The sequence below is a fragment of the Pyricularia oryzae genome, chromosome 1 (genome assembly GCF_000002495.2).
Source record: "Pyricularia oryzae 70-15 chromosome 1, whole genome shotgun sequence".
NCBI lineage: Eukaryota > Fungi > Ascomycota > Sordariomycetes > Magnaporthales > Pyriculariaceae > Pyricularia > Pyricularia oryzae.
In genome coordinates this window covers 6,827,928-6,848,630 of record NC_017844.1, presented here as the reverse complement: position 1 = coordinate 6,848,630, position 20,703 = coordinate 6,827,928, and the positions used below count along the sequence as shown (strand labels likewise).

The window sequence follows — 20,703 nt, the reverse complement described above, 5'->3', positions numbered from 1 at the left end:
GTGTGCTTCGACGGACAGAAGAGCGTTCAAGGATATGTTGCGGCCAACTTGGAGATTAATTGGCTGACAGGTTTGATTGATGATGGACAGCCCAGAAAGTTGTTTAGAGTTTGCCCCTGTAATACCGCCGGCTGGGCATGGCCACCTGGGGATTTTATTTTGACTTTGGCGTTTGCTTCAGCATTCACCCTGTAACCTACCCTATGGTCAGGCACTAAAACAATCAACGGCATGGCAAACAAAGACAGACTGCTACTTTGCTCGGCAGTAATGAGCTTGAAACGATGGTCAAAGACCGTGCCCATCTACAAGTTGGCGATTTACTACTGGTTCTAGCACAATCTCCCATCGACTACTACGCTGTAGCTTTCTGCCATTATTTCGTCGGACCGGCGTGGATGATCTACATGAATTTGTCCAAATATATCCAAGCGAGAATCCGGCTTGAATCAGACCTGTTCGGCTGAGTCTGGTCAAATGTCGTTGACGGTTGAAATTGGTAGGCAAGGGGCTCAGGGGCACGAGCAGCCGTGAATGAACACAAAATATCACATCTCATTTCGATGCTTTCCTAGACCATACGCGTCATGTTGAGCATGTGCAAAAATTACCATATACGGGCACATTCCCGATCGTCGCGGATCAAATCGAGGATTGCCATGACATTATGCAACTTATAGCACGCAGTAATGTACGATGTATTTATGCCGACGCTCTGGGCGCTGCGGTGTCAGAACCGCAGCGCTGGGCCCAACGTACGTTCCCCACAAGTGTTTCGACAAGGTCCCAGAAGCAACATAGCACTTTGCCCCGAATCAGCATAAAAATACCACCCGACCAAGCCCCCCGGGCAGGGATGAGGCTTCCACGGTTGATTAATGCTAACCAACTTTTTTTTCCATGAGGGATGCCCAGAGAGCAAACTGTTGCCCGAGAAAGCATCCACAGGGTTCGGACAACGCAAACGGCCTGTCAATACGAACAAATGTCAAACGGCCATGCCGGCAATTGCGGATTCTGCGTGTATTGGGATCAGGGGCCATGATTAAAGTATAATCATCGGACCGGGACCCAGAACGTCAGTCTCAGCAAGTATATAACGAGGCCCGGTTCCATCCCAAGTGTGCAAATCGTTTCTTTTGGACACCACCGCCTGTTGGTCCCGACATTCCTTTCACATCCAATTTCTGATCAACACAATCTTTTTTGCTTGAGAAATTAATTAATCTAATAATTAAGGACTCCAGCAAACATGTCACTCGTTAACCTCTCCAGGTCGGCGCTGGCCCTCCTCCTCGCCGCCAGCAACTTTGCCGGCGTCAATGCCTTCCCCGCCGCCTCCGACGTGGCGGCGGCGGCCACTCAGGGGCCCGCCGGCAAGGTGTCGACGGGCTACTTTGCCGGCTACCACGCCAAGCGCAAGGGCGTGACGTTCGGCGTGGACCAGATCCCGTGGGACAAGTACGACGACGTCAAGTACGCGTTTGCCGAGACGACGGCCGACGGCAGCCTGGACCTGAGCAAGTCGGCGCCCGAGGAGCTCCCCAAGTTTGTCGATGCGGCGCACGCGCACGGCAAAAAGGCCCAGGTCGCGCTGGGCGGCTGGGCGGGCAGCATCCACTTCAGCAGCAACGTGGGCAGCGCCGAGAACCGCACGGCGTTCGTCAAGACGTGCCTCGACCTGGTGCAAAAGTACAACCTGGACGGCCTCGACTTTGACTGGGAGTACCCCAACAAGCAGGGCCTCGGGTGCAACGCCATCAGCCCCAACGACACGGCCAACTTCATCTCGTTCCTGACGGAGCTCCGCAAGGCGCAGCCCAAGCCGCTGCTGTTGACCGCCGCGGTCAGCCTGTACCCTTACAACGACGCCGCGGGCCAGCAGTCGGCCAACGGGGCGCTCAAGCCCATGGGCGACCTGCTCGACTACAGCATCATCATGGGCTACGACGTGTTTGGCGCCTGGGCCCCGACCGGCGGCCCCAACGCCCCGCTCGAGCAGGCCTGCGACCCCCGCAACAACCAGGGCGGCATCAAGGAGGGCGTCGCCAAGTGGGTCGCCGCCGGCGTCCCCGCCGAGAAGCTGATCCTGGGCATCGGAGCCTACGGCCACGGCTTCACCGTCAGCCAGGCCGACGCCTTTGTGCCCACCACCGACGGCAAGCCCTTCCCCCTGAGCGCCTACCCCAAGAACAACGGCACCCGCCGGCAGGGCAGCAGCTGGGACGACGACCCCGCCGTCGACGCCTGCGGTGCCGCCCAGCCCGCCGGTGGCACCTTTACCTTTTGGAGCATGGTCACCGAGGGCCAGTTCCTGGACGAGAGCGGCAAGCCGCGCGCTGGTATTGCCTATGGATATGACGACTGCAGCCAGACGGTATGTTTTTCTCTCTTCTTCTCTGCTCCTTCTCTTCCTCTCTTGTCTCTGTACTAACTCGACATTCACAAACAGCCCTTTGTCTACAACAACGCCACCAGCTGGTGGGTCTCGTACGACGACAGCAAGTCCCTCGGCGTCAAGGGCAAGTACATCACCGACAACAAGCTCGCCGGCTTTTCGGTCTGGGAGCTGGGCGGCGACTACAAGAACATTGTCGTCGATGCCATGCGCGGATCCGTTGGTCTGTAGGCTTGGAAATGTAGAGGTTTATTTAGAGTGAATATAGAGTTTTCGTTGACTGCCTTGCAAGTGATGATCTCTGGCGCAAGTTCGTCTGTAAATCCATGGGCCGAGTCACGGCGTTGGTGGTTGGTTGCGCAGCCACTCTTCGCTAGTCCGCTGGAAGTGATGGTGCATTCACTCACAGCTCAATGCTACCTTGTATTGTTCGCCGTCTTGTTTGATACTTGCCTTGGCTTAATCAAAGTTCGCATACGCATAGGAGCTATGTCGGCTATGTTAAATCTCCAAGTTCATGCAGTGTATGAAATATAACAATTTAATTTATTCATCTATATTAGACCTAGTCATGGACTTACTCCTTTGTTTTTACCCGGATACCCGGGTCTATAAACATGTTGACCCTAATACTAAATTAAATAACGTTTGAGAAAGAATAGTTTGTCAAAACTGTTGAATTCTGATTCCACTTCTATTTTCTATTTGACAGTTTCCAATTACTGTAATCAGGTTTATGGTGCATTGTTGATATAGTTCTATACTTCATTGCTCGATCGTATAAATGGAGTGCTGTCAGGAAATTGGCTAGTGTTTACTGAGTAACAGGGCTGCCACATGGGACGTTCCCGCAATAGCCAAGCGATGGATGATGGATTGCCGACGGCACGCCTTGCATGGGCTTTCGGCAGACATCGGCAGACAATACCGTTGGCCGGCTCGGCTGTCGCCGGTGCGTGGGCTGCCAGCGTCGTGCCAAGCTCAAGTCAAAAAACCTCGATTAGCAGGCCAAAGATGCAGCCTTTGCATTGAGCGCTCGGAACAATCCACTGGCGCATTGTTTCCTTTTCAATTCGGCCATCAAACATCAAGTCAGCATCCGACGAACTGCATTCCAAATCGAGTATCTAGTCTACTATATTGATTCGGCCTCAATTATCAACATATCTTGCCCCACTCGCATGCCAAGAATCCGGCCTTCCTATTCCGTAAATCTTTCCGACCTGGTCATTTCGTTAATCGCTCACATATCGCTCATACGTGCTCAGGTCACTGCTACCAGGAAAATCGAGAGAGGGTTATAATGTTCAAAGTATCCTATTCGTTTGTCTGGCAGCCAGATTGTTCATGGCCTTCCTACATGACAACTCCTAGGCCAGCTGTACAGCTGAACTGCAAACATGTCTATGCGGGTTGCCTTTACTGTTTGGGTGGCAATTGCAACCCTGGTTTCCGGCTACCAGTCTGACGGTGAAGACGAACATGTTGAATCGCGAGGATACATTATAGAATTCTCCCAGGTACGGGTACGCCTCCACTCATTTTCTCTCTCATCAATCTACTGACTTTGTCTCAGAGCAACGGCCTCAACGCCAGGGACGAGATTTTATCCTCACTCCCGGACCTGAACATCACAAAGACGTTCGAGTCGCCAGTCTTTACCGGAGCCAGCGTCAAAACCACTCTGCAGGACATTGACGCCCTACGCCTGAGGGCCGGAATCGCAAATGTCTGGTACAACGAGGAGGTGCACCTCCTGGCGCCCGTGGTCGCGCCGCGCCAGGCCGGCAACGAGACGGCCCACGCCGTGCACTGGGCCACCGGGGTAGACCAGCTGCACGCCCAGGGCGTCTTTGGGGACGGCGTCAAGGTCGGGGTGGTCGACACGGGCGTTCAGTACACGCACGCGGCGCTGGGCGGCGGCATCGGCCCCGGGTTCAAGGTGGCAGGGGGGTGGGATTTTGTCGGCGACAGTGGGTGGCCGGCTGCGGGAGCCCCCAAGGTCCCGGACGCCGACCCGATGGACTACCAGGGCCACGGCACACACGTCGCCGGCATCCTCCTGGGCGAAGCGGCGTCGGGGTGGATGGGCGTGGCGCCGCGGGCGACGATGCACTCGTACAAGGTGTTTGGACGCACCAGCGGCTCGACCACCACCGAGACCATCATGGAAGCCTTCCTCAGGGCCTACGAGGACGGCATGGACGTCATCACGGCCAGCATCGGGGGCCGCGGAGGGTTTTCCGAGAACGCGTGGGCGGTGGTGGCGAACCGGATCGCGGAGGAGGGCGTCGTGGTGACGATCGGGGCGGGAAACAGCGGGGAGGGCGGGCCGTACTACGCCAGCAGCGGCAGCTCGGGCGAGTACGTGCTGGCGGTCGCGTCGGCCGAGGTGAAGAAGGGCACGGCGGCGGGCGACAAGATCCAGCCGAGCTACTTTACCAGCTGGGGCGGCCTGTACGACCTCTCGGTCAAGCCCGACATCACCGCGCCCGGGACGGACATCTACAGCACCTACATTGGCGAGGGCGACAACGTCTTTTCCCTGCTGAGCGGGACCTCGATGGCGACCCCGTACATTGCCGGCGTTGCAGCGCTCTACATCAGCGCCAACGGCGGGAGGAGCACGCGCGGAAAGGGCTTCGCCAAGGAGCTCGCCATGAGCATCATGGCCACCGGCAGCCCGCTCCCCTGGCTGCGCTACTCGGACCGAACCGCCGTCCCCTCCTTCGTCGCTCCGGTGCACCAGGTCGGAGGAGGCCTGGTGAACGCCACGGCTGCCGTCAGGTCGACCATGCAGTTGGAGCTGCAGCGCTTTGGGCTGAACGACACGCTTCACTTCCGGGGCAGCCAGGTTGTGAAGCTCACCAACACAGGAGCAACCGCCGCGTCCTACACGTTTGACCATGAAGACTGGGCAGGGTTCGAGATGCTGCTGGTCAACGACGCCGACACGGCTGAGACCCCGAGGATCAGATCCGGGCGTGAGATGGAGCCCATGAAACTATCGCCCAGTGTTCAGGTCCCCGGGGCGGTTGAGCTGCAGCCCGGCCAGAGCACCAACGTTGAGTTCGCCTTTGCCCTTCCGCCCGTCGCCAACGAGGCGAACCTGCCCGTGTACAGCGGGAGGGTGATCGTCAGGTCGGGTGGCCAATCCGCGGCCGTCGTGTATCAAGGGTTGGCATTTGACCTGCGAGAGCAGATGCGGAACCCCTACGCGGGGACGTATCCATGGCTGAGGTCGACCCTGTCCAACACCAACAAGACCACGTATGTACACGAGCGGGTGACTTGGCAAAACAAAAGCGACTTTTCAAAACAAAAACTGACCACGAGTGCGTCCAGATTCTCATTCGACCTCAGCGCCGCGGCGCAGGACTTTCCCAAGGTGTTTATGAAGCTCAAATGGGGCACCAGGGAAGTGCGCTGGGATGTAAGTCGAGTACCCGAACAAGCATTCTGTGTCTTTCAAGGTCCACCCTGTACTAACCTGCGGCAACAGCTCTACAACACCGAGTTTGAAGAGGCGCGCGACTGGCAGTATCCCCCCGTGGCCGGGCAGAACGGCTACATCGGCTCCGTCGCGCCGTGGGCCAGCTCGGGCAGCGTCTCCAGCTTCAAGCCGGGCGTCCACGACGCCAATGCGACCTTTGACCTGCCGGTTGTCAACGAGGCCAGGAACGCTCTGACGAGCGGCGGGTTCACCACCAGCTACTGGTGGTTTGGGAAGCTGGCCAACGGGAGCTACATCGTCCCGGGGAACTACACGTAAGTGCTGTTGTAGACTTTTTGTGGTGAACAACTCGATGAGGGCTAACGTTTTGTCAAGTATGAGGTTTGCAACGCTCGTGCCTTTTGCGGACCCTGTTTACAGTGAGAGCTGGAGTGGAATGACGACGGGGATAACGATTCTCCCGCAGATATAAAGCAATCGATTATAATATAACTACTTGCTCGATTTCGGGTGGAAGGCGGTATGATTCTACTTTCACTAAACGTGACCATTTCATACTCTGTACGCAGCCAAGTCACAAGTGAATGTTGATAAGCCTGTCCTTGTATACCAAAATCGGTGTGACTATCTTGATCAACTTGCTATCTAATAATAATTTTCTTTATTGTTCATTGTTTTTAGTCCATATACATAAAGTATTAAAGTCAGTGTCTGTTCCCGAACTCACCGACCAGTAAGTGGCCGCGAATTCCAGCGGCCCAGCTCACCCACGGCTCCCGGGACGCTCACTGGTCAGCCGGCGATCCTCTGTTATATCGACCGGGGAGTCCTGAAGTGAGTAGGTGGAGGCTTCTGCTTGGGTTCGGCATCGTCAACGGCGGCTTTTCGCTGGTGAGCTGTGGGGTGGTACACATAATCCGCCGAAGGGTAATGGATTGGCTTCGTGTTGTCGACCCCTCCCTTGATGTCAAAATGGTCCGCAAAGGAACCCCCTTGAAAACTCAAGGGTATCGCTTGCGTGAAAGACTCGAACGCGGGGTGGGTCTTGGCGGACTTGGGCTGGGGATTAGACGAGCTTGGAGATTTTTCGTTTCCGGAAGGGACAGGGCTGGCGATGGCGCCTGCAGCCAGGAAGGCAACAAGAAATTGAGCGAGCATTTTTTGGAGTGGATTGTTTGTGGTTTGCAAGTTGAAGAGTGTGTTGATGGGATGATGATTGAGGAAGAGATTCGGATGAAGATTACACGAGAGTTCGCATTTGTCTGGTTTCCGGCCTCGTTATTATTCTCAATGTTGACCATTGAAAAATTTACAATAGCAATTTTCCAAGCATATACGTGATGCGCATTTCAGCTACTCCAGTGTTACTTAATTGAGTATGCCTTTGGTATATTTTCCAATGGCCCCGTAAAGTGGTCCCCGGCATAAGAATCCTGGCTAAATGCTTACCAAGATAAGAGTCATTCACTCTTACATGGTACGAATACAAAGGCGTAGTAAAATTAGAACCGTATTTCATAAATAGACAAATCTTCCAAGGAACATGACTTTTATATTTGAAAATGCCATTATAAGCAAGTAGAAAGCCGCTGCCCAAAATACATATTCATAATTCATGACTTGTCATGCCGAACTCGTGCGTCATTTAACTCGTGGCTATTACCGTTTTGAACGTGGCTCTAGCTACTTAAATTTGTATTTCAATGGTGTATCCATGTGTTCTAGTGTTGTATGCCCTTCGTTAGGAATTCACACTGGTACAACTAAAGAATATGCAGACAACAACACTTGTTTTCATCAATTAGTCTACAATTTAATCTTACCGGGGGTTTCCAATACACCTTTGCTTACTAGAAGTTCATGTTACAAGCAAACACATCAATAGCAACCAAGCTTTGCCATCATGAAGCTTACAGCCATCTACCTCATTGCCTCCGCAGTTGCCCTTCAAATTGGTGGCGTGTTTGGCGAGGACGTCCCCAAACATGGCCAGGTCGATTCCAGACACGGCCAAGGCAGTTCCAACCATGGGAACAACAAACCCGACAAACAATTCCTTTGGGGCTGGAGGTGCCAGGTTGCACTCATCGAACACGTGGATGGAAAGAAAGTCGAGGTTGGCAAAGTCGTCACCGAGATTGGGGGTGAGGGCTCTTTACATAATGTACAATTGGGCGAGAAAGGATATGTTCGATTCAAAACGAGACAAAACTGTTATCCCGATATAATTGAAGGGACAATGGACGGGGATCGTTTCGAGCTTGGGCACAAGAGAAGATGGACTGTTGTAAGGACGACCAAGGTTCCTGGAGAGGACAAAGCCCCGCTGGTCGCCGAAACACAGTAGAGGGTTTTCTGGGGGTATACTAGGTGGAGAGTATGAATGTGCAAGACTTGATGTATAAAAGACGGCTATGAAGGGCGAAGGAGCTCGTTGGCATTATGTTTGACTCGATAATAAATGTTGCTATATGAAGATCAACATGGGCAGATCGAGCCTGTTGTAATTTACACTATCCACACAAGAGTTTAATGATATTTTGAAATAATGCTTTCGTACCTCGGCTATTGGGGATTTGCGTTGATCGTTCGGCAAACTGGCCACCTCGCGTTCAGTGTCAGCCATATTCGATGAAAAATATGAGCCAGTTATCGCACCACGTCTATGCCCTATTTCTTCACTCGCAGCTTTTCCTCTTCAACCGTTCGACGTAATCTTCCCCGGCGCGTATCTGGACGCCACGAAATGCAACGGCCCCTCGATCCTGAAAGAAGGGGACGGTGGCTATGTCGCCTTGGCTGGATGACGCCAAAGGCCCAATGACGGTGCTGTGGGGTTTAGTCTACTGTTGGGCTAGGACTGTGATACTCGTGGTCCAGGTTGGCCGAGTCTGTCAGCGGCGTTTCCTTCGTCATCTTGTTCACTACGCAGCAAGGCGGTTGGCCTTCTAATCATGGGTTTTGTAAATCTGGGCAGCCTGGTATGGCTGGGAAACCCAATTTCTACCCACACAAATGGCGCCACCTGACAGAAGCAAAGCTATCAGAGATCAACTGACCCGATCTCAAGAATAACTCCAAGATACCACGGCCAAAGGCCCAAAATGTGTCCCGAATGTATCGATGCAGATTTTACAGTCCACAAATGATCTTGTAAATGCCCACAACGTTTTAATCGTACCAAAAGCATATTCACGCCAAAATATAGGTTTGTCGCCTTAACAGGAGGTAGCAGCCAGATAGCAAGAATGACCACGGAAATATCGCGGGGAGATACGGGAGTGTGCAAAACAAGCGACCGGCTCGGCTACAGCACGTTCCACAGCGCTGCTCGAATCGTGTGTGCCGTCGCCGCCATCGTTTGCCGGGTTTCAAAAGGCGTTGTGCCGGCCGCCATGTGCCGACTTGTAGCGTCTGTTGTTGTTCGTCCCTACCACCAATCCAACGCGTCCAGTCGGGACCATGGGTGATGGAATTTCTCCAATTGGCTGCGCGCCGACGAATTGCCATGGACACAAACAGGCTTATCGATAAGACTGATCAGGGCCCACGCACCATCATATATTATTTAGGCACCAACTTTTCAGATTGGCAGGCCAAGCACTGAACTCGTCTCATACTTGGAGAAGGATCAATTTATCATGTCATAAATCCTTGGCTCAGCAGTCGCTTCTACTCCACTCCATACGTTGAGTGTCCCCAGGTCCGATTGAAGGTATGGACTAACAACCCTGAGCCTGAGCAGCTCAAATAGAATAAACAGCTACTGAACAGCGACTGAACAGCACCTGTGAATACCGCCTGAGCAACCTGAACAAAGTGGAGCGGATCACGTGGTGGATGACAGGGTGCAGTGCAGATTAATTACAGAATAATCATTCTGAAGCTGTCTAGGATCTTCCAGACTACTGAATTCGGTGCTTGGCATCACCAGTTCTGCAGCTCATCGACTGTGATTACTAAAATCAAACTGATGTTATTTGTAATCCTATATCTTGGTATAAATGGCCGATGTGCTCATCCAGAAGGGACATCTAGCCATGCTTATGACCTCGTTCAGTATCAACAAATATAGTGTGCAAAACACAAACAAATTACAAACACAAACACAGCACAAACAACAAACACAACCCAAAATGAAAGTCGCAATCGCAGGCATAGGCAACTTTGGCCCCTACCTCCTCGAAGAGATCCCCAAAGAGGGCCACGAGATCGTCATCCTGACCCGATCCCAAAAGCCCCACATCAAACTCCCCCAGAAAGTCACCGACTACACCATCCCCTCCCTGGAGTCAGCCCTCCAAGACGTCGACGCCGTGGTCAGCGCCATCCCGGCCCACGACCCGGGGTACGTCAAGACGCACCTCGCGCTGCTCGAGGCCTGCCGGCTGTCGCCGCGGTGCAAGAACCTGATCATCTCGCACTGGGCCGAGAACATCGACGACGTGACGGACCACCCCATCTTCCCGCACGGCGACAACACGGTGCACCATCTCACGGCGGCCCTGCGCGCCCAGACCGAGGTGGCCTGGACGGCCGTGTGCTGCGGCTGGCTGGCCGACTACGTGCTGCCGGCGTCGCAGCGGCACCTGGGCGAGATTGGCGCCTTTTGGTTGCAGGACCGCCCGCAAAAGGTCTTTACCGTCTACGGGCCCGGCACGCAGCGCGTCTCATTTACGCCGTCCAGGGACGTCGCGCGCGCCGTGGCCAGGCTGCTGAGCCGCCCGGGCCAGTGGACGCCCACCACGTTTGTGCGCGGCGACACCATGACTTGGAACGAGCTGTGGGAGCTCGTCAGCGCGAAAGAGGAGGGCTGGACGTTGAGGAGAAAGTCGATGGCGCAGAGCGTCCGGCAGCTCGTGGCGGAGGACGGGGACGCGCTGAGCAAGATGGTGGCCGAGTTTGAGCTCTTTTCGTACGCGGGGGCTCTCGAGATGCCCGAGGACAGGGTTGCTAGGGATAGGAAAAAGTTCTTTGAAGGCGTCAAGTTTAGGACGTTGGCGGAGCTGATGGATGAGGGGAAGGCCAAGCCGGAATCTATCTTGTAGTTACATACGAAAAGAAGGATTTGGGCATGACAGCCACCATCTGGGCTAGATCTAGTCTATTAATTCTGGGGAACACAAATATATACCAGGGTGAAATAGCCAATCAGTATCGTAGGACTCGTCCATTATTTGCCACCCTGTTGTCGACCTTGAGCTGTGGGAACTCAGCCCCAAGCCGACGTTCAGCTTCGCCAGCCTCATATCCCGAAAGGACTTGTCTACAGGTTGGTGACTGTTTGGTAGATGCAACGATCTGAGTCTCGCCAGTAGGACGACACTAAATCCAATACTCACTCGATTGATTGATGAAAACAAGACCCAAACACCAGGATAATACTGATAATACTGTGATGGCATGCTGTGATGGCCTGCCGCATCAAAAGTCTGTCGCCGTCGCACGCGAATCCAAGATATTGCCACTGGCTGTGTAAAAGCTCTGGACTTCCGATGGCTTGCACACCTTGTGTATCCCGACCAGGAGACTATGAGACATTGGTCACTTGACGATAGGAAACCGCAGCCATTATTCTCCGTAAAGCATGACAACCGCAAAGCTGCAAGGGCAGTGAACCGCTGCGGCTGGGTGTGTAGTACAGGTCTCTTCAGCTGCCCAATATTCTCCGTCTATTTGCGTTAGCGTCCAGAATCTCACATGTCTACCTCGTGTATTATTTCCGAATTCCTCTACTGCAACTTGACCGGTTCAAAGTTAGACAACATTTTGACATATATAACGCCATTCCCAGATGTCGACAGACTTTCAGATTGCTCAGTCTTATCCACTCATCAAATCAATCCAGATTGCTTACATCCACTCATCAGAGCGATCCAGACTGCATTGTTTCCCCAACCTCTACATCACATATCTCTCGCCACTATACGCAACCCGCCCGTCAAGATGCGTCCTCTATCCATCTTCGGACTCGCAACACTCGCCGGTATGACCGCCTCTGCCGAACAGGCCGTCGACGTCAACAACCCAGCCAAAAGAGACCTACAGCCGGCGGCAATAATGGCTCCGAAACTAGTGGCCAGAGTCAACCCGGTTGTGGCACCGCCAGTGAGCGCTCCAAAACCAGTCCCAGGCACCGACTTGACGGCGTCCAAACCCCCTTCGACCGTGGATCCGCTTCCGCAGCCACAACCCCCCAATGCAGGATCGGACAACGGGCCGCCACCTTCCGCGAACTCGCCGAGCCGCTCTGCCGGTCACCGCGAGATCAACTCGGTGGGCTTTGAGGTCCTGGCGGCCCTCGTTGTCACTGCCTATCTGCTTTAGATGAGGACAAGACGGGGCTTGTTTGTTGGATTGGAAAGTAGAGCCAGTGGATTGGATTGTAGGGAGTATGGATCTTGTGGCAAATGGGTACATGTAGCCGGACATTCGGAATTCAACTGTTTTCTCACTCTTTGTTGTGCCATAGTTGATGGTCCATGTGGTAAAGCCCTGTTCTCTGAGTCGGCCTTTGCAGAGGTGGTGAATGGGGCTTTTCTGCATAATATCCGGACAAACGTCCAAGGCGTTCCCTAGGTATTTTGGTGACCCGTGCATATATACTGAGTGTAAATTTCTGCTGCATTGGACAACCGTACAACTTGTCTGTGGAGCCCAATGACAGTAACATGCTGCCCAGCTCATTCGACCATCCCGCCCACATATGCTGGTCAATGTCCATAGCTGGTTGTCAGTAAGCTTGTCAGTCCAGTTTGGGCAACACTTCTACATCGGTTAGCCACGGGGGATAGGGTTCGTTACGGGTTGGCAGCCTCATTTAATATGCTTTGATCAACTGCCATGTTTTAAGGTTATATGCAGGCCCTCATACCCCTGTTGGTTATGGAACGTAGCATTCCGTCCGGCCAAAAAATCGTCCCTTTTCCGAATTCCGACCTGAGAATCAAGTCTCAGGATGGATGACTCATTACGTATGCAGCTGGCATCACGCCCGGTTCAATTGCAGTCGAGGGACCCACAGCGAACAGCCCCCGAGTACTCCGTAAAGGCTCGGGTTTCGCGAGCGGGGCAGACAAAGAAACCGATGGGCGATGGCCAAGTTCCAACTATTATAGTATATAACTGGCCTTTCACATTCCCCCTACCCAACTGACCGCTCCTCACCAGTCGTAACACGCACAATCAATCCACGCCCTCCCAACCGCCAATTCAAATCACCCATCATGTCCACTCCCGACGCAGGCATCTTCGGAAGCTCCACCGCACCCGCGAAAGCGCCCGGGGTGGCCGGCAGGACCTGCCTCGTCACGGGCGGGGCGGGCGGCCTGGGCAAAGCCGTGGCGGAGGCGTTCCTCCGCGCCGGCGCAAACGTGGTCATTTGCGACATCCACGAGGAGCGCCTCGCGCAGACCGCAAAGGAGCTGGGCGAGCTGGGACCGCTTGCCTCTTTTGTCGTGGACGTCACGGTCGAGAAGCAGGTGCGGCAGCTCTTTGACGACACCGCCGCCAGATTCGGCAAGGTCGACATCCTGATCAACAACGCCGGGCTCCCCGACCGATTCCAGCCCGTGGGCGATGTGGACATGGACCTCTGGGACAAGGTCATAGCCGTCAACTTGACGGCGCCAGTGCTGATGAGCAAGTTCGCCGTCAAGAGCATGGCGACTGGCACCACGGGCGGCTGCATCATCAACATGGCTTCGGTCGCATCAAAGGCTGGAGTGCTCTCAGGTATGTGTAGCCACATTTTGCCAATTTTCTCCCTCGGACCGGGCAATCAAGCTAATTCCATTCCGGTAGGGGTGGCGTACGTGGCGAGCAAACACGGGCTCCTCGGCATCACAAAGAGCACCGCGGTGCATTATCGGGACAAGGGCATTGGATGTGTGGCCTTGCTGATTGGGCTCATGGCGGAGACGAATATGAGTGAACACATCACCGATATTCATCAAGAGGCGTGGGCAAGGGCGAGCAAAGTCATGTTGGCGGCCGACATGAAGCCGATCAGCATGGAAACCCTGGCTGGATATTGCGTCAAGCTTGCAGAGGACAACTGCAGTCTGTTCAACGGTTCTTGCGTCACTGTTGACGGAGGGTTTTCCACCGTTCTGGGCTAATATCGTCCGGAGATGATGAATTTATGTCATGTTTGAAAGATGGACTTGAAACCAGACCACGGCTTCCCAACAAGCATTGTGTAATTTATAGCCGGGTAAATATTTGTTACCTCGAAAAATAATTGTAACAGATTCATTCCTGTACCTAACTACTTGGTTAATCAATCTTATACCTACCTCGTATCCTCTTGGATCACCCCCTCTTTTGACCATGGCCTTACACCAGCCCCATCAACACAGCGTCTCTTTGGTTCAAATCGGATGAACTCTAGATTTTCTGTTGCCCTTGGGCTGCTCTGGGAATTCTGCCCTGCAGTGTCGACTACACATATCGTTTACTTCCTGGGGCTCTGCTGTACGCTCCCAGTGTTGCTTACAATTGGTGACACAGTCGTCATAATTATCCGCACCGTCTGAATAAACAATCGAATTAGTTGAGTCTATTGCCCACCAGAAAACACTGTAAAAGGGTTCTCTCATTTCTCTCTTGAAAGCCAGTGGGTTGTACTTGCATCTATCCCGACGAACCAATTTGGCAGTAACGTCACGGGTTTGGATAGGATTGGTTGAACCAAGTGAAACAAAAGCAGCTATCAGAATAGCGTGATTGAAAAGCATTTTGGCGATAGTATGCGTAGATGTTAACTCTGACGAAAGAATGGTCGAGCGAGAACAGCTGTAATAACGAAATGAGATAAAGATAAAGATAGAAATTGAACGCAAACAAGCTACTCTACCTCGAGGGCACATGGGATGGCTTTAAATACTCTGGCGGTTAAACACTCTGTAGCATTGTAGATTAATGGCGCTGTTGCTTATATTAGAACGACGCATAAATCGTATTTTACTTTAATCATGGTATAGTTTATCGAATTTTTACGAATCTTCCATCTTGAATAGCGCCTGCTTTGCACGTTTGTGTTACGACCAAACAAGTTGGGTGTTACGACCAGACAGTTGGGCCGGTACCAGAGAGGCCAGGTGGGGTCACACCCCTCCTGACGACACTCGCCCAAAAGAGATACCGACCGGCAGAACAACGATTACCTAAGGACAAGGCCACGAGATCTCACGTGACCTCACGTGACGGCCAAGGGAATGGATCTCTATGATCTGTAGAATCTCAGTTGAGAATCACAGATCAAACAGATCAAGAGAGATCACATTCGGAACATAGTCTATATAAGGCACGCTCATTACCATGTAGATAGATTCGATTCTAGGATTGCTTAGCAGCAATCAAACTCTAGTTAACCTCAATACTTACTTGAGAACGATCATAACTTCACCCCCAGTCATTGAGAACCCCAGTTACCCAGCCAGACGCTCAGTTGCTTCAACCCACTGTACTTTACCCTAAGAACAGGTTACCCGATACCTTGATCGTAACACAAAAGCTCGTTTGGATCCGGAACCACCCTCCTCCTTTTAACCGGCCGTATTGCCTCCAGTTGTGCTTCCAATAAGCTGATTTTTTGCTGGGCGCTAGCCAAAAGGGTATCTTTGGCTTCGAAGCTTTTTTGGACTTTTGCAAATAAAAGACGTGAAGTAGCGTTGGTTTTGTTGGATTGGGAAAGTTTTTGCAGTTGAAGTCGGATATCTCGGGTCGTTTTAGGGGTTTTCCAAATAAGTAAAGACGGGTCGTTAATTTTTTGGGCTGGGCTTTCCGGTGTTTTATCCCTTTGCAAACCGTTGTTTTTATCTTTTATAACGTTGGCGTTGCTATTTTCTAACAAAAAAGGGCTTAAAAGTGGTTTAACCAAGTTTACCGGCCATAACCCCGTTGTACGCCAACCAGATTGAATGGTTTTTGCTATAAATGCTTTTAATCTGGCTTTTCGATAACAAAGTAGGAAATTTCGTTTTCCAATAACTGTTAAACAGCAAAATTGGCTAACAAATCCAAGTTGACGTCGATAAGCTTCTTTTAACGGCCCAAAAACCGATAGATCCAATGGTTGAAGAACGTGTGACGAATGAGGGGGTAAATATAGGAGTTGAATATTATTTTGCAAGCAAAGAAGCATAAATTCGTCCGTTATATGTGATCCATGGCCATCCAAAACTAATAACCGCTTTTCAGGGGTTAAAGGTTGGGTATACGGAATAAACACCTTTTTTAACCATTCGATAGCCGTTTGGTTATTTGTCCACCCGTTTTCGGTTGCATGAAATTGCCAATTATCGAAAGGGCTTAAATCCGTGGGAAACCATTGTTGTTGTACGTTTTTTCCCTTAAATATAACGAGGGGAGGGAGGGCAACGCCCGTAGCCGATATACATTCGATTATAGTCGTCCAACCACGCGTTCCGGGCTCTTTTCGTTGCAACGGCCGGATCCCGTTAAGCCCTAATACTAGGCCATTAGATCCTTTGCCTTCCATTATACCGGTTTCGTCCATATTCCAACGGTTTTCCGGTTTAATAGCGTTAATAACCGGGTTCGTAATATAAAGCCACCAAGATTTAATTACCTCCGTAGTAGCGCCATTAACCCGGGCGTTATCTATTCGACGGGGCCTTTGGGTTTTAAGGATTGGATAACGAGCCAAAAAACGAGTTATCCAACGTTTTCCAAGGCCTTTTATCTCTCCGGCGGCTTGAAGAATTCGTTCGGCAAAAAAGCGTAATTCTTGATGCGTTGGCGGAAGCCCTAAAGCTGTTTGGGTAAGTACCCAATCAGCCAAATGCTTTTCCTGTTCCGTGGAAAGCCTTTGAAAAGGGCTTTGTGCTTTTTTATAAGGTTGAGAACCTTTAAGTCGACTTTAAAGTGTAGACCTAGGTATTCCCCATTTTCGGGAGGTTTTTGCAATTGGATTGCCATTATTGACGTCGTTAATTGCAGATATAAGCTGTTTTTCAGTATATTGCTTCATTGGAAAATGGAGAATTAAAATCAGAAAAAAGTAAATCCAAAAGTGACAGATTCATCGAGATATTTATAATAGAAGTTGGAGGATAAAAATAAAAGTGTTGTTATTTTTGGGTGCCGAACAGGGGGGGTGCCGAACAGGGGGTACGCAACGTTACTAAACTTTAGATTGTGAACAAAAGAGAAGGTGGATCAGTAATTGATTATATTGATTTGGAACCTAGAATGAAATCCTGGCATTTTATATGCATTCACTCACGCCACGAACCCGTCTTGACCATGACAAGATTTAGCATCAAGACTCTTGGTGAGCTTAGCTGCATGGCAACCAATAAGGGCGAAGTGAGCCACCTGCATGAGATCTCTAATGGCTATGTTTAGATAAGGTCTCTTGAACAGCATTCGCAAAGAGATTGTGAGCAGGTTGCATGACGCTAGACCCAACAGGGTGAGGCGGCAATAAACGACAAGCTTCATTAGCCAATTATGGCTGAATCTGGACCGCTAAATCCGCTATGCCCGTCGCCAAGTCTCTGCTCTGCGAGCAGGCTACAGGCCGCAGGCATCGTGATCCTTCTTGAACCCGACTGAGGCAGTCGTCATTCCAATCACTTTTCGTCATCGCATCGTCCGGCACCATGGCAAATAGTCGCCAAACATCGAAACCCGGAATCCGACTGGATTGGATGCCGCAGTTGGCCGAGGTATGTGTTGCCATCTATGCTGTTCCACGCGGTGCTTGATCGCTCACGCGCGCAGGCGATAAACCGAGAAGATGATTGGACTGGGACCACCGATGCTGCGGCTCGCCGGCGGGCGCAAACCAGACTAAACACAAGAGCATACCGTAAGCAAACCCTTATCCTCGCCGACGGGCCGATGGCTGCCTGAGCAAGTCGCTAATGGTCAATAGGAAAACGCAAGGCACTGGAAAAGTTGGAAGCAATAAGTGAACCAGAAACTCCAGTGCAATACTGGAACAGCCGAGGTCAATGGGTTGCACTGGTGCCGAAAACACACGCAAAGAAGGTCTACGATTCCCGAAACCCGCTGATTTCGTGGCAGATGGACAAGTCCAAGAGGAACGACTTTGACATTGCCTTTCCTCTTTCCTCAGACCACCTCATCACCCTCCTCCAGTTCAACGTGCTCAGAGCCCTACTAGTTAATCGTCGTCTCCTGTTGGGCCTCCCCACCATGCCGCTCGACTGTGCCGACGATGTGGTCGACATCCGCCCTTACCCGACCAACCCGGAGCAGCTACCTCCATCGCTTCTACCAACGGCGCTTCAACAGAATTTGCCTCACTGCAACTGGATTGACATCTTCCCCTGCCCCGACGCGCGGGACCGACTGATCGTCGCGGCCGGAAGTTTTGACGAGGACGACCTGTGGCTCGACGTCTTGGGTGGGCTGTTTGAGGGCTTCCCCGATGAAGAGGTTGAGCGCAGAGGAATGGTGGCTTGGTCACCACCGTGGGATATTTCCGGGTGGGAGATGTCGGAGGGTTTCGTCAAGAAATGGGGCTGGCTTTTCAATGGGCCGGCCGCGATGGAAGCAACAAATCGTTGGAGGTCGGAAAGGGGTGAGGCGCGGTTGGATGACTTGGTGGAGGTGGGTTGAGGTTAAGCCGTTAAGGATTGTCGCCGGCTTGTTGGCCTCCATTTACAAGCCCATAGCTGACTTCAAGAGGGACCAACCCCTGCCAGCCATGTGGGAATGGCCATCAAGGATTATCGTGCCCCCGCAGTCATCACAAGACGCAACCAGAGATTTACTGACGATACCTACAAGCCGCAACTGCCGACAGACACCGTGCAAGTCAGCATTCAGACCTCGGAGAATTTTTTGCGCTCTCGTCTTTCATATGAACGACAAGAAATAAGGTCGTGTCAATACAACTGCCGACAAGTTGGATCCCAATCCCGGACCAGTCTGCCAAAACAGGCACTAGAACTAGACTAGAGTAGGATGCCCCTCCCGCCAAGCTTCACGTCATACGCGCTTCCCATCCCCAATGCGCAAGGAGGTTTGGGCTCCGGGCAGTCAAGTCCACGATCAAAAAGGCAGGCGAAAAAGGCTAGCCCTGTCATGTCGATCTCAATGGGCCGAATAGACGCATGCTTCCGTGCATATTCGGGCGAGGAGATGACCGTCTAGGGCAGCTGCCAACTCGGCAGGGTAGCATTTCCCCAGAATCGTATCCACCGATGCGACCCACGAACGGCGGATCCTCGCGTGCGTCGGCTTTGTTTCCCCCTGAATCGAATTTGTTGCATGTGCTTTGGTTTGATTGGATTGCCTTGTCTTTGTTCTCCGATATTCTACCGACCCTGACTAAGTATACGTTTGGTAGCTTCCAATTTTTCATTCATCGCTGCAAAAGGCTTGTCTGCTGGGCCCGCGAGATGAACATTCATGCTCAATCTCCACTATCAGCACCACCATGTTGTGGAGAGATCGCCGACCAGGAACTAGCGACTACTACCTACCCCAGAGAGAGAACCCTCCCCTTTCTTTTTAAATTGCCAGTCCGCAAGATGACGCAGCGACAACTGCTCCATACTAGGGATATTTGATATAAATCCACAAGATGTCCTCCTCTACTGCCCAGCAACATCACCAGCCTCTCACCCATCAGGACTTGACTGTTCTTGGTAACCAGATACCATCCGCCTTCGACCGTCAACCGTCAACCGTCAACCGTCAGCCGCCAAGATGCTCTTCCCCTCAGCTCTCCTTCTCGCGGCTCCTCTTGTCCTCGCCGCCCCGGCTGCACTCGAGGAGCGCCAAGCCCCCTGCCAGGACGTACACGTCTTCCTGGCTCGCGGCACCTCCGAGCCGTACCCAGGCCGCCAGGAGCTGACCGTCAACGCCATCTGCAAGGGCATTTCCAGCTGCGGCTTTGAGGACATCCAGTACCCGGCTGCCTTCAACCCCACCTACTGTGCCTCTGTCGATCAGGGCGTGTCCAACGGCATCAGCCAGGTCACGGCCTACGCCAGCCGCTGCCCCAACTCCAAGTTGGTGCTGAGCGGCTACTCTCAGGTACGCTGCTCGCGTTCTTGCTTCTCTCCACCAGAAAGCTAATTCTTCCCCCCCCCCCTTCAGGGTGCCCACGTCGTCGGCGACATCCTCGGTGGCGGTGGCGGCAGCTTCCAGGGCTGCACGCAGCGGACCGTGCAGGGCCTGAACCCGACCACGTCGCCTGGGAACAAGATTAAGGCCGCCCTCCTCTGGGGCGACGTCCGCCACACGGCCAACCAGGCCTACAACACCAACACCGGCGCATCCCGACCTGGCGTAAGTATATTTTGCATCGCAACTATGGTGCTCGTCAGTGTACATCCCGACTAACTCGTACCCCTTCTGTAGACTTGGCCTCGCTCTGGTAGCCAACTGACCTCGCTGAACCGCTTCTCCAGCGTCCTGCGCGCCATCTGCGTCTCCACGGACCCCGTGTGTGCCGGAGGCCAGGACGGAAACTCGCACACCACCTACTTTAACTTGTTTTCGGAGGATGCTGCTGCCTGGGTCAAGACCAAGCTCAACTAGGAGCGAGCGCGTCCTGGGGTGGTGCCTTGAGTGTAACCGCAATGGAGAATTAGCAAATGGAGGCCTTTGCTGTTTATCTTTGTCTGCTCAGTTTGTAGCTCGCACATATCTTTTCCAGCATGTCTGAAATCAAGCACTAGTCGGCAATGCGCGAGCAAGTTAGTGATCTGCTTTGAAATCGAAACCCAAGTCTAGCATCCAAACACCACAAAAACAAGTATCGAATCAATTCTAGGCAAAATAATGAGTGAGCAACAGCGGCTCCAACCGTTTGTTGTCCGCCCATGTGAGCCGTCCACTGCGT

General features: G+C 52.5%; 9 protein-coding genes across 9 annotated transcripts; 8 read left to right on the top strand and 1 right to left on the bottom strand.

Annotated features, from left to right (window-relative positions):
- Positions 1–762: 762 nt before the first annotated feature.
- On the top strand, positions 763–2,686 carry MGG_04732 (acidic mammalian chitinase). Its single transcript, XM_003710760.1, has 2 exons — positions 763–2,377; positions 2,453–2,686. The coding sequence occupies exons 1-2, from the start codon at positions 1,253–1,255 to the stop codon at positions 2,627–2,629; spliced, it is 1,302 nt and encodes a 433-aa protein (XP_003710808.1). The 5' UTR covers positions 763–1,252; the 3' UTR covers positions 2,630–2,686.
- A 1,112-nt stretch (positions 2,687–3,798) lies between these two features.
- MGG_04733 (alkaline protease) lies at positions 3,799–6,170 on the top strand (the record flags this gene model as incomplete). Its single annotated transcript, XM_003710759.1, has 4 exons — positions 3,799–3,918; positions 3,975–5,668; positions 5,744–5,831; positions 5,901–6,170. The coding sequence occupies 4 exons, from the start codon at positions 3,799–3,801 to the stop codon at positions 6,168–6,170; spliced, it is 2,172 nt and encodes a 723-aa protein (XP_003710807.1).
- A 492-nt stretch (positions 6,171–6,662) lies between these two features.
- On the bottom strand, positions 6,663–7,010 carry MGG_04734 (uncharacterized protein; the record flags this gene model as incomplete). The annotated part of the gene is made up of 1 exon (XM_003710758.1): positions 6,663–7,010. The coding sequence occupies one exon, from the start codon at positions 7,008–7,010 to the stop codon at positions 6,663–6,665; it is 348 nt and encodes a 115-aa protein (XP_003710806.1).
- Positions 7,011–7,755: 745 nt separating this feature from the next.
- MGG_04735 (uncharacterized protein) lies at positions 7,756–8,199 on the top strand (the record flags this gene model as incomplete). The annotated part of the gene is made up of 1 exon (XM_003710757.1): positions 7,756–8,199. The coding sequence occupies one exon, from the start codon at positions 7,756–7,758 to the stop codon at positions 8,197–8,199; it is 444 nt and encodes a 147-aa protein (XP_003710805.1).
- A 1,789-nt stretch (positions 8,200–9,988) lies between these two features.
- Positions 9,989–10,900, top strand: MGG_04736 (uncharacterized protein; the record flags this gene model as incomplete). The annotated part of the gene is made up of 1 exon (XM_003710756.1): positions 9,989–10,900. One exon carries the CDS (start codon positions 9,989–9,991, stop codon positions 10,898–10,900), a length of 912 nt encoding a protein of 303 aa, XP_003710804.1.
- An 898-nt stretch (positions 10,901–11,798) lies between these two features.
- On the top strand, positions 11,799–12,640 carry MGG_04737 (uncharacterized protein; the record flags this gene model as incomplete). The annotated part of the gene is made up of 1 exon (XM_003710755.1): positions 11,799–12,640. The coding sequence occupies one exon, from the start codon at positions 11,799–11,801 to the stop codon at positions 12,177–12,179; it is 381 nt and encodes a 126-aa protein (XP_003710803.1). The 3' UTR covers positions 12,180–12,640.
- Positions 12,641–12,873: 233 nt separating this feature from the next.
- On the top strand, positions 12,874–14,155 carry MGG_04738 (short chain dehydrogenase/oxidoreductase). The gene is made up of 2 exons (XM_003710754.1): positions 12,874–13,586; positions 13,656–14,155. The coding sequence occupies exons 1-2, from the start codon at positions 13,079–13,081 to the stop codon at positions 13,970–13,972; spliced, it is 825 nt and encodes a 274-aa protein (XP_003710802.1). The 5' UTR covers positions 12,874–13,078; the 3' UTR covers positions 13,973–14,155.
- Positions 14,156–17,425: 3,270 nt separating this feature from the next.
- Positions 17,426–18,655, top strand: MGG_14540 (uncharacterized protein). Its single transcript, XM_003710753.1, has 3 exons — positions 17,426–17,548; positions 17,604–17,691; positions 17,758–18,655. The coding sequence occupies exons 1-3, from the start codon at positions 17,483–17,485 to the stop codon at positions 18,465–18,467; spliced, it is 864 nt and encodes a 287-aa protein (XP_003710801.1). The 5' UTR covers positions 17,426–17,482; the 3' UTR covers positions 18,468–18,655.
- Positions 18,656–19,562: 907 nt separating this feature from the next.
- On the top strand, positions 19,563–20,399 carry MGG_11091 (uncharacterized protein; the record flags this gene model as incomplete). The annotated part of the gene is made up of 3 exons (XM_003710752.1): positions 19,563–19,892; positions 19,956–20,147; positions 20,220–20,399. 3 exons carry the CDS (start codon positions 19,563–19,565, stop codon positions 20,397–20,399), a joined length of 702 nt encoding a protein of 233 aa, XP_003710800.1.
- Between the last annotated feature and the right edge of the window lie 304 nt (positions 20,400–20,703).